General features: G+C 53.8%; 6 protein-coding genes across 6 annotated transcripts; 4 read left to right on the top strand and 2 right to left on the bottom strand.

Annotated features, from left to right (window-relative positions):
- Positions 1-1,794: 1,794 nt before the first annotated feature.
- J7T54_005359 (uncharacterized protein) lies at positions 1,795-2,855 on the top strand (the record flags this gene model as incomplete). Its single annotated transcript, XM_051509740.1, has 2 exons — positions 1,795-2,347; positions 2,692-2,855. 2 exons carry the CDS (start codon positions 1,795-1,797, stop codon positions 2,853-2,855), a joined length of 717 nt encoding a protein of 238 aa, XP_051359309.1.
- A 205-nt stretch (positions 2,856-3,060) lies between these two features.
- On the top strand, positions 3,061-3,744 carry J7T54_005358 (uncharacterized protein; the record flags this gene model as incomplete). The annotated part of the gene is made up of 1 exon (XM_051509739.1): positions 3,061-3,744. The coding sequence occupies one exon, from the start codon at positions 3,061-3,063 to the stop codon at positions 3,742-3,744; it is 684 nt and encodes a 227-aa protein (XP_051359308.1).
- Positions 3,745-4,039: 295 nt separating this feature from the next.
- Positions 4,040-5,063, bottom strand: J7T54_005357 (uncharacterized protein; the record flags this gene model as incomplete). The annotated part of the gene is made up of 2 exons (XM_051509738.1): positions 4,040-4,782; positions 4,832-5,063. 2 exons carry the CDS (start codon positions 5,061-5,063, stop codon positions 4,040-4,042), a joined length of 975 nt encoding a protein of 324 aa, XP_051359307.1.
- A 263-nt stretch (positions 5,064-5,326) lies between these two features.
- On the top strand, positions 5,327-10,036 carry J7T54_005356 (Structural maintenance of chromosomes protein-like protein; the record flags this gene model as incomplete). Its single annotated transcript, XM_051509737.1, has 2 exons — positions 5,327-9,733; positions 9,788-10,036. 2 exons carry the CDS (start codon positions 5,327-5,329, stop codon positions 10,034-10,036), a joined length of 4,656 nt encoding a protein of 1,551 aa, XP_051359306.1.
- A 912-nt stretch (positions 10,037-10,948) lies between these two features.
- On the bottom strand, positions 10,949-11,640 carry J7T54_005355 (ribosomal protein S26e; the record flags this gene model as incomplete). The annotated part of the gene is made up of 4 exons (XM_051509736.1): positions 10,949-11,048; positions 11,201-11,303; positions 11,362-11,489; positions 11,618-11,640. 4 exons carry the CDS (start codon positions 11,638-11,640, stop codon positions 10,949-10,951), a joined length of 354 nt encoding a protein of 117 aa, XP_051359305.1.
- A 718-nt stretch (positions 11,641-12,358) lies between these two features.
- J7T54_005354 (ubiquitin-40S ribosomal protein S27a) lies at positions 12,359-12,879 on the top strand (the record flags this gene model as incomplete). Its single annotated transcript, XM_051509734.1, has 2 exons — positions 12,359-12,736; positions 12,793-12,879. 2 exons carry the CDS (start codon positions 12,359-12,361, stop codon positions 12,877-12,879), a joined length of 465 nt encoding a protein of 154 aa, XP_051359304.1.
- Positions 12,880-13,133: the final 254 nt, after the last annotated feature.

Genomic DNA, 13,133 nt, shown 5'->3' with positions numbered 1-13,133 from the left:
ATGAGATGATGTTGATGCGAAGGCTGCACGGAAACTTAATGATGTGCTTAAGCGCTGAAGCGCTGAACCACCGCCCACCCACAGGTTCTGAGGCCCATTTGGTCTCTGAACAGTTCACTGTAAAGGCATGGGGTAGATAAGCAGGCTTTTCCCACAGCAACTTGGACTTCACATACACAAGGCGAAAGAAATATGTTCCCCGAGGCAATCACCCAGTGCGTGAAGCCAATGAGCGTCGGGAACGAAATCAAGTAGCCCATAAATGAATGTTGAAACATCGATACATGTCTATCCTCAGCTACCGAGTAATTCCCTATCGTTCGGTGGTTGTCTCGGCTAGCGCAGGTTGAATGTGGTGTTTACCCCTGAATGCATCACAAGACGCGCTCGCGTGACGTGCACTATACTCTCCAATTATCGGATGTGCGATTTTATCTATTCCATTTCTATAAAAGTACTGTATAAAAACCTACAGTCCCATGAAGTCTTTTATTGGATTCCAAAGCTCGATGTTCGGGTTCTCCGAGCAAGCTATCAATCCGTCTTGGTCACTCCGTGATGTCGGGAGCACTGGAGCCCATTTTCAAGGCACGAATGGTGCCTGTTCCGCGGGTTTCGAGGCAAATCGTCTGCGAGCCATATACAGACATGGTTTTGGATATGCCTTACAAATAATAAACATCTGGTACATGCATGCATACTAGAAGACCAGAGCGCATGCCCCGTTCCCCTAGAGTATAGACAATACTACATGCGTTGAGCGGGCTTGATGCAGTGCCGGGGGCGAGTGCTTTCAAAAAGGCACAACACAAGCAAATCTTCAAAATACGAGACTGATTTTTTAAACTGTTCTGATACTGAGAGACAGCGACTGCCACATGGACGTTGTCGATCTCTATTCGCCATGTCAACACTTGAGAGTTTGCCTGGATGGACAATGAAAGAGTCGTAGCATGAGAGCGACCTTGTGAACGTCTCATTTCACAAAGATCCCGTCGGTATGTCGGCCTTGATATTAATTTACAGTAGCTTCCACATTGAAGGGCTGAATGTGTGTTGTGCTATTAATTCCTGCACTTGATAAAGGTCTACCAAATCGAGAGTGCGGTCTCTTGCGTGTGTTATTTTATAGTGCTCAAAATCACAATGTCTTACATCTGGAGCTTTGGCGCAGCGGTAGCGCGTGTGATTCCAGATCGGAAATTCCACAAGGTCATCGGTTCAAATCCGATAAGCTTCAATCTGGATGTTTGTTTTTGTTCTATGTCCGATTTTTTTTTCCTTCGCCCTCACATTATCCCTTGAATACTTTGTACGAGACTATTGTCTATCTTTGCTGCATTTCCTATCCATGACCCCCTTTTTGTTGGTTGTTGATCAGAGTTGGAAACCCTCGCAGAACCAGCTAACTTCCCAGGCGGCAACTTGGAGGTCTGTGGGAGCCTGAACCTTTCCCATCGCTACGAAACAAATACCTTTTCATTCACCCTTGCCGAAACCCCGGCATAGGTAAACTTTTAGCCATCTGTGATAGGATGGCACCTGATGCATCCGTTGGCTGACTGGACTCAGCTGCATGGGGATATCGGGTTCAGCCGCACGCGGTAACACCTCGTCGGGCGAACACTTGGCCTGCGATTCCGCACTTCGTGTATGCATAAGCAGCCACATCTGCGAGACTTCCTGGCAGGAGCACAGTAGATATCATGGGCCTGAGCGCGCTCTTCTGCCCCCTCATGTGTCCCTGGCGATCATCCTCCCCCGCCCTGTCCAAGAAGACGCAACACAACAGCCATGCCCTTTGACTTCCAGAAATACGACGAAAAGTGCCGCGGGCTCACGCCAGAGGAGCTTCAGAGAGAATGGCAGCATTACACACGTCTGATTACCGGCGCTGCTACTTCCACCACCGTCTCTGGGCTTGCTGTTCCTCTGACAGCCGGGGTCTCAACCATCGGCGTAGCGTTAGCCGCTCCTGCAATCCACAATGCCCGGAAGAAGCGGGAAATTATTGAGAGGCATCTCACCAGGCACTCAGCGTCCCACGTAACACGCAAGCGAGACGTCTTCAGCGGCGTGGCGATCAGCGGGACCATTGGCGTCATGACCCTTGGTGTCGCCTCGATAGGAGCAGACACCATTGCCGCACAGGGCGCAGAGCATGGTATATCTGCGATTGTTGAGAATGACACGGCAATCAAGGTCGTCACGCACGCGGCGCTGGATGGTGCTGGACTCGCAGTCGAACATGCGCATACGAATCACGTCAGGAGAAAGGAGGCACGGAAAGCTTTCCAAGCTGCCGGTGTCTTCCAAGCTGTGCAGGATGCGAAAGCAGCAGAGGCAGGTTATCCAGTGCAGCCGTACAACCCCCAGGCATGGGCCGCAGGCCCGAGCTCTCGACTTTCGATTGCTTCTCCTCCTCCAGCGTACAGCTCAGGGGAAACCAGCGGTAGCGCTTCGCATCACACGAGCCCTCCTTCATACAATCCGCCGGCTGCTCGATTTCACGCGCGAAAGGACTGGAAAGCTGGGCCATGGACAGATCAATATCAAGCCGAGGCGGGATCAGCCGCCCAGTGTGAGATGCCACACCAACAGCCAGCAGCCAGTCACGCCAGTTCCCCTAGTCTCTTCGACATGAGTGATGTTTCAAGTTCGTTGCCAGGATGGGATGCCAATCATGATCAGAAATCCGCAGCAACGCAGCAAGGGGGCATGTGTACATCGCCTTCCACCCCAGCTACGCAAACGTCCGCGTTTTCTCAGTCAACGGTCGCTTCTTACAGTGTCTCCAGCGTGGAACTCCCAGCGGAACCTGTACAATCCTCAGCCTCGTCACTACCGAGACCTGATTCGATTATACCACAGCCGCTCCTGTCACCTCAGATGCAATTTCACACGCCGACGTGTAACAATTTGCTGATTCAGCATCCACAGCCACAAACACGAGCCCAGACGCCTGCAGCGAGTACCGCAACCGATAGCACAGGCTTCCCTCCGCCACCGGCTCCCCTTCAAGCTCATCAGTATCACTTGCCTTACAGCCATAGCCCGCCAATGACGCCACCAGAGCTTGTCCAGAGTCATGAGCACTCTTACGTGGTTTCATCGGCAACCACGCCAGCTCAGACATCACCCCCGGCACCACACAGGCTGTCCATCGTTCAGACCGTGCCCTCCTACAACCCACCTACGCAGTACGTTCCGACGCCGCAATCAGCATCCTACTTTCACCCACCCCCACAGGGTCCCGCCGAGCAATCCATGCCGTACTTTGCCCCTCCTCCGAGTGAGCCCCTGACGCCTGCGCCGACCAAGTCTCGCAGCGTCGCCCGGCCATTGAGCCAGTTGTATCACAGGACATTACAAAAGGTCGCTTCGCCCCCGATGAGCCCGCCTTCTGCCCCAATGCAGCACGTACCGGGCCCAGATACGCAGCCCTACCGGGTTGTGCCCCTGGAACCGACGTACGATGCCGTTCCAATCCCGCAAAGCTACCATGACAAGCGTCCGCTGTCACAGGTGTTTCCGCCAACACCAATGTCTCTGCTTAACTCTCCCATGCCCGTTCAGCAGCAGCAGCAGCACTACTCTGGTGCAAGTTACTTTCCTCAGACAGCCCCACCAAATCAACCTGGCTACCCAAGTCAGCCGCAATATCCTCCGCCTGGTCCTGCGGCTTACCAGGCGCCGTACACACCTCCTGTCACTGATGCGCCATGGCAGGGCTACCAGCGTTGATGATGTCCGAAGAGACGAAGAGACGACAATTTAGTGATTTGATACCTTTGCAAGCTTCGGCGTTAACTTTTGTCATTTTGAAAGACTGCGCAAAAGGGAGTGGAATTGGAAAGACCTTGACATCAAGATTCGCAGGGTTCACAACGATGATTTTTGCCAGCATGTATTCAGCTTCTTCAAGGGCCCAAGATGGATATCATACCCAGTCTCGGGTATATGGTCAAATGATCCCAAAATATTGAAGTTCATTTAGTATGCCAACGCCATTGCTATGCTGGAGGAAAACACGTGCCCCTTACTGGCCATCTGTTCCCTGCCGAATCCCCTCCAAGATTGGTCCCCAGGACCCAGACTTGCCTCGCATTTCCTTAATCTCGTCAAATCTGTTGTCTGCAATCTTGCGCACAAGGAGAGTATCATTTGACTTTTTGATATTTTTGCCGTCTCCGTGCAGCAAATATTCTTCAAACCACGCCTCTTCCTCTGCCGTGAATGGCAGAAACGCCACATCTTCCATCCCAGCATTCTGGTTGTCGCCGAGAGCTAGCGAGATTAGGCGCTGGAAAAGCGTCTCTCGGATGTACTCGGGTTGCGTACGCGAGAAGAAGAGTGCTTCGATGGCGTCATTGCGCGCCATTGCTTCGAACAGCAGCTCCAGTGCCGTCGATGTACTCAAGATCGGCTGCACGGTGTAGTAGTATGACAGTGCAAGCTGTTCTTCGCCGTTGCGAACGAGGGCGGTGATGATATCGTCGGCAAAATCGGGAATAAGGGACGGATATGCAATGTATTCCAGCGCATCCTCAAACTCCTGCTGGTCCAACTGCCACAGACCTTTCATGAGGATCTGATAGCTCTTGGGCAGGCCAGAGTTGCTCGCAAAGTCTTCCGAGACGACAGCACGCGTACTTGTCCTGTCGAAATCGAGTAGGATGTAGTAGAGAAGGGAGAGCTTGTAGTGCAGCGCCATGGAGGCTTCGCAGATCTGATGGTGAAGCTGGCGGAGCGCATTGTCTGTCTTGGGCGGGTAGGATTTGCCTACGAGGAATCAGTAAAATGAAGATGAAGGTCAGAAGATCGAGCTTACCTTTGGAGAATCCGAGCGCCTTGATCACGCGGTCGATAAAGAGCAGCCCGTCGAAAGCTTTGCGCGATCCTTCAATCTCGCTTAAAAGCTCGCGATCGTAAGGCAGGGCACTGCCGGCAGGGAAGACCTGCTGGAAGTCTCTGTAGTCGAACATTTCCGACACGTGCGAGCGCACTTGATTCAGTGGTTCAAAGGCCGTCGGCTGCGTTGCGCGCGACAGCGAAATCGTCATGAAGGCTGGAATGGAAGCTGTCGCGGATCCACGTGATTTCGTGGGGTCGCCGAAGTGGGGCTCTTTGTTGTTTACAGACCCCTGCCGAAATGGGACATATCCAAACACACTCATTCACCGCAACGCAACCAGCGCGGGGCGCCGCCAATTCGCATCGACAAACCCTCTTTCCATTACAGCAACGACCAACAAGAGACAAGATTGCTCCGTTGCACGATTGCGCAACTGGCAATTTCTGCCGTTTACAGATTCAGAAGCGCACAATGGCCTCGCGGACCCGACGCGCTACACGGCGCAATGCTGTGATCGACTCGGACGATGAGTCCTCGCAGAACACGACCAAAATCCACGAAGACGAGGCCGAGGATTTTGATCCAGACACATCAAACACATCCCGCAGATCGACTAGAAGCACGCGGAAAATATCAGCGGCAGCGCCTACACCTGCGCCCGCCGCCGCGAAAACCACAACGAGAAGTCGGGGGCGGCCAAAGAAGGCATCGCTAGCGGCGCCAACTCCCGAGCCAGAAGAGCGAACAGAGGAAACAGAGCCAGGTGAGGGTACTCAAATGCTGGTATCGGAAACCTCTGCTTCGGACATGACCGGCGAAGTGGACGCTTCTGCGGTCAAACAGGAGGAGTCTGAGGATGAGCTCTCTCAGGTCATATCGCCACAGGCGACGCCAAAGAAGCGTCAAAGTACGAGCTCACGAGTTTCGACTGGACCGACCATTGCATTGGCGCCACCTACACCCCAAAAGACTACACCGCCCGATGCGCCTCCCAACCTGAGTGCGGTGCCAGCCACTCCTCTGGCCGATATCACCAGCTCCAACAACCGTTTTCGAGACGACCCTTTGGCGACGATTCGAGGCAATCGATTCAACAACAGCATCATGGATCAGCCGCTGGACCTCATGATCAAGTCACGCACCCAAACAACCATACCCGCGGTGGAGGAAACTACCCCAAAGTCGCGCATAGTCTTGACGTATCTGATTCTGAACAACTTCAAGAGCTACGCAGGTCGTCAGGAAGTTGGCCCGTTCCATGCGTCTTTCTCGTCTGTCGTTGGCCCCAATGGTTCCGGAAAGTCCAACGTCATTGACAGCTTGCTGTTCGTCTTTGGCTTTCGCGCCAGCAAGATGCGACAGGGCAAAATCTCGGCGCTTATTCACAACTCAGCTGATTACCCCAATCTGGATCACTGCGAAGTGGCTGTCCACTTCCAGGAAGTCATGGACCAGCCGGGCGGGGGATCGGTGGTTGTTCCCAACTCCGAGCTCATCATCTCGCGAAAGGCGTTCAAGAACAACTCAAGCAAATACTATATGAACGGCAAGGAATCCAACTTTACCACAGTCACCACCTTGCTACGCGAGCGAGGCGTTGATCTCGATCACAAGCGTTTTCTCATCCTCCAGGGTGAGGTGGAGTCTATCGCCCAGATGAAGCCCAAGGCACCCAACGAACATGATGATGGTCTACTCGAGTATCTGGAGGATATCATTGGCACGTCCAAGTACAAGACTCCAATCGAGGAGTCTGCGACCGAGGTCGAGATGCTCAACGACATTTGCGCAGAGAAGAGTGGGCGTGTGCAGCACGTTGAGAAGGAGAAGAACAGTCTTGAGGACAAGAAGGACAAGGCACTAAGCTTTATGCGCGATGAGAATGAATTGGCAGCAAAGCAATCGGCGCTATACCAGCTGTTCCGCCAAGAATGCCACGACAATATTGCTGTCACTCAGGAAGCCATCGGCCAAATGCAGGAGCAGCTCAGCGCCGAATTGGAGAAGCACCAGGGCGGCCAAGAACAAATCAAGGAGCTCGAGAAGCAGTACAACAAGGGCAGCAAGAGTTGCGAGACGCAGGAGAAGCAGACGCAAGCCTTGGTCAAGGAAATGTCTAAATTTGAGCAAGAGCGAGTCAAGTTTGACGAGAAGCGCAAGTTTCTCGCTGACAAGAAGAAGAAGCTCGAAAAGACTATTGCGAATGCTGAGCAATCGACCGCCGAAGCTGACGAGACCATCGAGCAATGCTCGGCCGACATTGAAACTCGAACGGCTGACGTGGACGAGCTGGAGCAACAGATGGAGGCGGCCGAGGCCGAGCTCGCTACTATCCGTGAGAGCCTGAAAGGCAAGACACAAGAGTTCTCGGATCAAATCGCAGCCAAGCAAAAGTCGCTCGAGCCTTGGACCGAGAAAATCAACCAGAAGCAATCAGCCATTGCGGTTGCCGAGAGCGAGCTCAACATTCTCCAAGAGAAGGCCAACGCAGGCGCTGTTGCTATTGAAGAGCTCAAAGGCAAGATTTCTTCCGCCGAGGAGGCCAAGTCCAAATTGCAGGAGCAGCTCGAGCTTTGCGAGTCAGAAAAGGCTGAGCTCCTTGCGGAGGCTGAGAACTTGAAGTCGGAGCTGGGCGTACTCGCAGAGCAAGAGCCCAAGATGCGCGCCAAGATTTCGAACGCCCGTCAGAAGGCGGATGAGGCCCGATCAAATCTGTCGGGCATGCAAGCTCGCGGCAATGTTCTTACGGCTCTCATGCGGATGAAGGAGTCTGGCCGCATTGATGGCTTCCACGGTAGACTGGGCAATCTTGGCACCATTGACTCAAAATACGATGTCGCGATCTCGACGGCATGCCCGGCCCTCGACAACTTTGTCACTGAGACTGTTGACGCCGGCCAACAGTGCATTGAGCACCTCCGCAAGAATAATCTCGGGCGAGGCAACTTCATATGCTTGGACAAGATGCGCAACCGCGACATGGGTGCTATGCAAACACCAGAGGATGCGCCCCGCTTGTTTGACTTGGTAACTCCCAAAGACAAGAAGTTCCAGCCCGCCTTTTACCATGCGCTGCAAGATACTCTGGTCGCAAATGACCTGGCACAAGCAAACCGCATCGCTTACGGCGCCAAGCGATGGAGGGTTGTCACGCTTGCTGGTGAGCTGATTGATAAATCAGGTACCATGTCTGGTGGCGGTTCTACTACCCGCAAGGGTCTCATGTCATCGAAGCAAACAGATGACATCTCCAAGGAGCAGGTCGTCAAGCTCGAAACTGACAGGGATGCCTGGGAAACCAAATACCAGGAATTCCAAGAGTACCAGCGCGAGTGCGAGACCCGTCTGCGCGAAATCAACGAGAACGTGCCGCGGCTGAACACCGAGAAGCAAAAGATCGGTCTCGAGATGGAAAGCAACACTCGTAGCTTGGCTGATCTAAAAAGACGCGTCAAGGAGATCAGCAAGGAGCACCAGCCGTCGGCCTCTGACGACAGCCGCCAAGAGTCGTTGAAGAAGGACACTGTTAAACTCAACAGGGACATTGAGAAACTCCATGGCGAGACGCAGAGCGTTGAAGACGAGATCAAGGCGTTGCAAGACAAAATCATGGAGGTTGGTGGCGAGAAACTACGCGCCCAACGTGCCAAGGTGCACAGCATGAAAGAGGAACTCGCCCAGAACCAAGAAGAGATATCCAATGCCGAGGTTCGCCGCGTCAAGGCTGAGAAGCAGAAGGTCAAGCTCGACAAGGACGCGACCAAGGCCAACAAGGAGCTTGCCACCGCCGACAACGATTTGGAACAGCTTGACCACGACGTCAACAATCAAGTAGAAAAGGCTGAGGAGCTGCGCGCGCATGTGGAAGAGGCAGAGCAGGCGCTGGCCGCGACCAAGACGGAGCTCAAGGCACTCAAGGCTGAGCTCGATGAGAAGACAGCCGAGTTGAACGAGACGCGCGCACTCGAGATCGAGATGAAGAACAAGCTCGAGGAGAACCAGAAGGCTCTTGCAGAGAACCACCGGCGCTTGAAATATTGGGACGAAAAGCTGTCAAAGTTGACCCTACATGACATCGAGGACTTGGTCGGCGGCGCAGAGGGCGCAAAGAGGAAGGTCACCAAGAGCAAGAAGCCTAAGGTTGAACAATCGCCAGCAGATGATGGAGATGTGGACATGGAAGATGATTCGGTGAAAGAGGAAGACGAGGACATTGACATGGCCGAAGGTGGTGACGACCGCAGCCAGACCATGGACGACCAAGCCGCCGACAAGGAGCAAGCGGAAGAAGGTGGTGAGGGCAGTGCTGAAGAGGAGGACGGGGAAGAAGACGAGCCTATGCAGGACCTGCAGCAGCTGCCGCAGTATACGCCCGACGAGCTTGCCGACATGAGCAAGGAACAGCTCAAGGGTGAGATTGCGATCCTCGAGGAGAAGACGCAAAACGTCAATGTCGATCTCGGTGTACTCGCCGAGTACCGCCGCCGTGTCGAAGAGTACGCCAGTCGAGCTTCTGACCTTCAGGCCGCGGTTGACCAGCGCGATTCGGCGAAGAAAAGGTGCGACGACCTTCGCAGGATGCGCCTTGAGGGCTTCATGGAAGGTTTGAGTGCCATCTCCCTGCGACTCAAAGAGATGTATCAACTCATCACCATGGGCGGCAACGCGGAGCTCGAGCTCGTGGACAGTCTGGACCCGTTCAGCGAAGGAATCCAATTCAGTGTCATGCCTCCCAAGAAGAGCTGGAAGAACATCAGCAATCTATCAGGTGGCGAGAAAACGCTCAGCAGTCTCGCCCTTGTATTTGCGCTGCATCATTACAAGCCAACGCCGCTCTACGTCATGGACGAGATTGACGCGGCGCTCGATTTCCGAAACGTAAGTTACCAAACCCCCCGTGCATCTTCTCAACAAGGTACTGACATCGTCCAGGTCTCCATTGTGGCGAACTACATCAAGGAAAGGACGAAGAACGCTCAGTTCATTGTCATTTCGCTCCGCAACAACATGTTCGAGCTGGCTGCGCGCTTGATTGGCGTATACAAGGTCAACCACATGACGAAGAGTGTCGCCATTGAGAACCAAGATTACATCAACCGACCAGCGCCAGCACGGCCAGCCCCCAGCACGCAACGGCCGCCGACAGCTGGAGGTCCGACGACAACACTGGCAATGAGATGATAGATGAGGGACGGTGTCATGTATAAATCGCTTTCTGGGTATATAAGTCCGATGATGAGGGAATGACCGGAATGATGGCCAACTGGATGGGTCTGTGTATAGGGCGTCGGAGTTTGTGCTGCTGCAATTGATGCTTCAATCAATGGTCATACTTGGCGAGACGCTTTTAGAACACATTGATGTATTTTGCCTCAGACACGTAGCTAGCGACGGCGACGACGAGTGTCGGGGGTTTGTTGTGAACATGAACTTTACGTCAGTGTTGCCACATGGATTGCAAGTTCATGTGTTGTGAAAGCCTGCGCGCAATTCAGGAGCGGAAAAAATGAGACCAACTCCAAGAAGGATGGTAAGTGTTTATACGGGTTTTCAATCGCAGCATTGTCGAGCGTTTTGCGTGCTGCATTGCTACGCGCGTTCTGGTCAAGCTCCAAGCTGACCGGTCGACGTGATGCCTGTGCACCGCGCTACATTCAGCTCATCAGATGCATGCAACCAAGGCGATCTCATCGTTATGTTTACCACTCAATTGGATTTTGCCGTCTACAGGGCGGCTTTCCTGCAGGCCGACGCGAAGGTTCGCGAAAACTGATATCTCGGATACAACTCTAGGGTAGTTCGACACCAGTGGATAGAACCAAAATTGGCGCTTGCCAGTTGAACAAATTGAAGCGGTGCGGAGTACGTGTTCCCAGACAGCGCGGGCCACCAAGCGCACTCGAGACACGTTCTTTTCAGGTCACAGTAGAGCATTCATGTACGCGAACAGTCTCACAGACGGAAAATTTGTGCATGTACCATGTTTCATTTTTATGCGCCAAACGCACACTGTTTGATGTGCCCCTATTTCCCAAGAGACCCAGTCGTAACTCATCACATCGAACACCAGCCATGCAGGAGGACAACCATCGCTTAAGCCTTGGGGGTGTTGGGGATAATCTTCTTGCCGTCCTTGTTGTAGCGGACGCGAGGAGGAGGGGCACGGTTGCGGCGGCCAGTGGTCGAGCGAACACTATTGTCATGTCAGCGTCCTGTCGACGATACGTACCGCAGCCGGACCAGCCAGCGCGACGAGGAGGGTGGGAGTGTAGCAGTACGACCAAGGCTCTTCTGAAAAGCATACGCCGAGGCGCAGTTGTCACACTCCCAGGAAAGACAACGTACCGGACAATCTTGCCGTGGATGGCGCAAGAGACACAGTACTGCAGCTTCAGGTACATCTTGGGTACGGTGTACTCGGCAAAGACCGAGGCGTCCGAGATGTCACCTACAAGCCTGTTAGTCGCCGTAATTGCAGAAGGGTAGTGGTAGAGGGAAAAACGCACGGATAGCAGCAGACTCAACCATGTTACGGATGGTGAAACGCTTGATTGCCTTATCCTTGGGCGTGCAGCGAGAGCAGTTGCTGCAGCGGATGGGCTTGACGTGGCCGCGGCCCTTCTTGTTGCGACCGCTGTGTTTCTGTTAGTCCAGTGCTCAGATCATCGCGAACCACGCGTGCTCGCGATCTCGAGCGAAGGCGACGCTGCGTCGAGTATCGAGGGATCGTCGGTCGAGCGAGGCGTGGCAGGGCGAACGTACTTGTTCTTTCTCTTCTTGACCATCTTGGCGGTATCTGTGGTGCTGTTAGAGGAATGCGAGGATGAGGTTCGACGGCGGAGCAAACATACTGAACTTGACTTGCTGTGAAGGGTTGAAAGGTGTAAAGAGAGGTCGGCCCAGACGCACCAAAGTTCAATGGCTGCAAAATGTGGAGCTACACCCGCTGCCACTGCGCGCACACAAAATTTCCATCCACAGGGAGGGGCATTTGCACCGCAGACTGGAGAACCCTACTCACGTGATGCTGACAAAGGCGGCTCTGTCGCGCGCGAAAATGTGCGTGCCAGGCCAGCCCACTCTAGCCCTGCTGAATTTGCCCAGGGCTTAGGCCACGCCACGCCGAGTCAAGGACCACCACTGGAGAAAAGACCGCCCCCAGTCCTCCTTCTTCCCAACCGCATCGCCAAAAGAACATCTGAAGCTTGCTTAGGAAGACACATTGTCGAGGTATGTCTGCACGATGTCTCTTGGTTTGATCATCATCATTGCCTTTATTTGATATTCATTTCCATCCACCGACGACGGCGCCGCCACGCCCTGATCCATGCGTTCCAGCGACGCTGTCCGTCGTGCGATCCCCTCCATGCACGCGAAGCAAAACGGGGCGAATGATGGACGATGATGATGATGATGATGATGATGATGATGATCAGCCGAGCAGACTTTGCCCTCATTCACTATACACCCGCGACAGCATGCTAATCGAGATAGCTAGGCAAGATGCAGATTTTCGTCAAGACCCTGACGGGCAAGACCATCACCCTCGAGGTCGAGTCCAGCGACACCATTGACAATGTCAAGTCCAAGATCCAGGACAAGGAGGGCATCCCCCCTGACCAGCAGCGCCTGATCTTCGCCGGAAAGCAGCTCGAGGACGGCCGCACCCTGTCCGACTACAACATCCAGAAGGAGTCCACCCTCCACCTGGTCCTCCGCCTCCGTGGTGGTATGGCCAAGAAGCGCAAGAAGAAGGTCTACACCACCCCCAAGAAGATCAAGCACAAGCGCAAGAAGAACAAGCTGGCTGTGCTCAAGTACTACAAGGTCGGCAACGACGGCAGCATTGAGCGCCTCCGCCGCGAGTGCCCCGCTGACACTGTGAGTTTTTTCTCGGACATTGATCATTTTGGCTCTGATCGCTAACATTGTGACAGTGCGGCGCTGGTGTCTTCATGGCTTCCATGCCCGACCGCCAGTACTGTGGCCGCTGCCACCTCACCTACATCGTCGACAAGCAATAGACGATTTCTGCGAGGAATGGCGTGCGGATGATTTAAACATGAGGGATGGATGGGCTAGTTAGGGCGTGGGATACTGAACGTCCCGGGCAAGTCATTTCGGCGTTGATGTAGCATAGAGCACATCGGACATGACATTCAAAAAATGATGACCTTTCACCTGTGGTTGCTACATGTCTGATCCGCCCTTGACATTTCAGAGATAAGCCGTGCTCGTGTCTTCATTTACGTATCTTTGATTCCTAGGGGAGACGAGC

This window comes from Emericellopsis cladophorae (assembly GCF_022114955.1).
Source record: "Emericellopsis cladophorae strain MUM 19.33 chromosome Unknown NODE_68_length_110240_cov_114_783829, whole genome shotgun sequence".
Lineage (NCBI taxonomy): Eukaryota > Fungi > Ascomycota > Sordariomycetes > Hypocreales > Bionectriaceae > Emericellopsis > Emericellopsis cladophorae.
This window is presented reverse-complemented; position numbering and strand designations above follow the sequence as displayed.